The sequence below is a fragment of the Phaseolus vulgaris genome, unplaced genomic scaffold (assembly GCF_000499845.2).
Source record: "Phaseolus vulgaris cultivar G19833 unplaced genomic scaffold, P. vulgaris v2.0 scaffold_15, whole genome shotgun sequence".
NCBI classification, from domain to species: domain Eukaryota; kingdom Viridiplantae; phylum Streptophyta; class Magnoliopsida; order Fabales; family Fabaceae; genus Phaseolus; species Phaseolus vulgaris.
The window spans coordinates 460,006-461,970 of NW_027174084.1; the positions used below are offsets into that span (position 1 = coordinate 460,006).

The 1,965-nt window shown below is 25.6% G+C and overlaps 1 protein-coding gene across 1 annotated transcript; it reads left to right on the forward strand.

Moving 5' to 3' along the window:
* The first annotated feature begins 474 nt into the window (after window positions 1–474).
* Window positions 475–1,305, forward strand: LOC137817058 (F-box protein At2g35280-like). Its single transcript, XM_068620283.1, has one exon. The coding sequence runs from the start codon at window positions 475–477 to the stop codon at window positions 1,303–1,305; it is 831 nt and encodes a 276-aa protein (XP_068476384.1).
* Window positions 1,306–1,965: the final 660 nt, after the last annotated feature.

Consider the following 1,965-nt stretch of genomic DNA (forward strand, 5'->3'; position numbering starts at 1 on the left):
CTTTTATTTTTACAAGTATAAGATAAAATAGTTAGTTATATATATTCAAATCCAATAAAATATGATATATGAAAAAAATTATTCATGTAAATAGAATAAAATATTTGTCTATCGAATTCGAATTCTGAAAAAATAATATTTATAAAATATTAATTTATTAAACAAAAAGTTAAACTGACAAATAAAACTAGATGTATGAAAGATTTAATTACTATATCCAGCATTAAGGTGAGATTAGTAAAATATTATTTAGGAGATAAGATAAAATAGAATCATAATCATATCTAAATTTGGTAAAAAGATTAAATTGGTTAAAAAGATAAAAATATATTGATGGTGTATATATCATATCATTGAATAAGTCTTCTAAAATATAAGATAACATTTTCTATATAATACACAATACTTAATCATTCAAGAATATACAAATTTTGATTTTGAGCCTTCAAATTTGAATCTCAACATCACACAAACATGACTGCTTTAAGATTGGTGAAGAAGACATCGTGCAACAAGAGACAACGCGACAAAAGTAATGAGTCTACTTATTTGATTCCAATGGAATCACTTCCAAGAGACAACAAAAGGCAACTAACTGACAACAATGAGTCTACTTTGATTCCAATAAAATCAATTCTCCAAGACTTGTTGGTCAATGTGGTTGCAAGGGTAAGCTCTGAATCTTACATTGATCATCACAACATGAAAGTATGTTGCAGAGATTTTTTTCATGCTTCTAAAAACAACTACATGTGGCAACAAGTTTCTTTGGAAAAGTTCCCGTTAATTCCATGGTTACATAAAGAAGATGCATCAATGTTTGATTCTTTTATGCAAAGTTGTAAGGGAGGTGGAAATATTGAAGCTTTGTCCAGAGTGGGATTGCGAGAACTGAAGAGTTTTGTAGGAAATGTAGAGAATGGCATCAAATACTTGAAGATGGCTGCTGAAAAGGGTCACCTGGAAGCAAAATATGCATATGCTTTGATTTTATTATGCTCCTACGACGATGATTTCAGAAAACAAGGAGTTGAGTATTTGGAATTTTTGAGGAATGCCAAGTGTGTTGTAAATTGTAGAAATAAGGTAATAACATTATTGGGGAGACTATGGAGAAGACCTCATGGAACTCTAAAGCGTAATCCAACTCCTTTATGTTGCAATAAGCTATGCAAAGGTTGGAATCTAAAAAAAGGTACTTGGCAATTGGTGGACAATGAAGATGATGATGATACTATTGAAAACTCATGTGAAAATTGTAGGTGGGATGTTGAACTAGATTTTGTTTATAATGTTTTATTTTAGGATTTTTAGTTTTATCAATCTTCAATGGTAGAATTTATCAGTTTATGAAGTTAGTTGAGGATATTTGTTTCAATTTATTTTACATTTTATAAATTCTTTTCTGTAATATAAACTATGAATAAAAATGTAAAATTTTAGCTTTTTTTTAATGATATCAAGTTAGTGTTGTTAAATCATTTTATGATAAATTAATTGCCACAAACATGTTTGTCAACAAATACCTTTTCTTTATCAAATTTCATTCCGTTTTTTTTCTGTCAAAAAAAAATAAAATTATACAAGTAAAAGATAATTAGTGACACAATACGTTTAATACGAGAGAGAAAAAAATAATAATTTTTTTTCTTGAATTAACTAATTATCTAATTAATACATAAATTTAATTATTTTTTGTGTGAAGGCTATTAATTTTCACCAAGTAAAAATTGTAATTTTTGATTCGTTACTAATTAATAACAGTAAAAAATAAAAATTTGTATATTGTAATATTTATAAATAATATCAAAATTGATTAAATGGGATACTTTTTTTGTGAATTATCAAAATAATTAAAAAAATAATGTCATAATTTTATTTTCTTATGAGTCATATTTTATATTTATCTAAAATAATTGTAGAACAGTCTTTTCTATTGTATTAAAATATTATATTAATATATAT

What these genes read in the sequence shown, in the direction of transcription:
- LOC137817058 (XM_068620283.1), top strand. Translation starts at nt 475, where the DNA reads ATGACTGCTTTAAGATTGGTGAAGAAGACATCGTGCAACAAGAGACAA.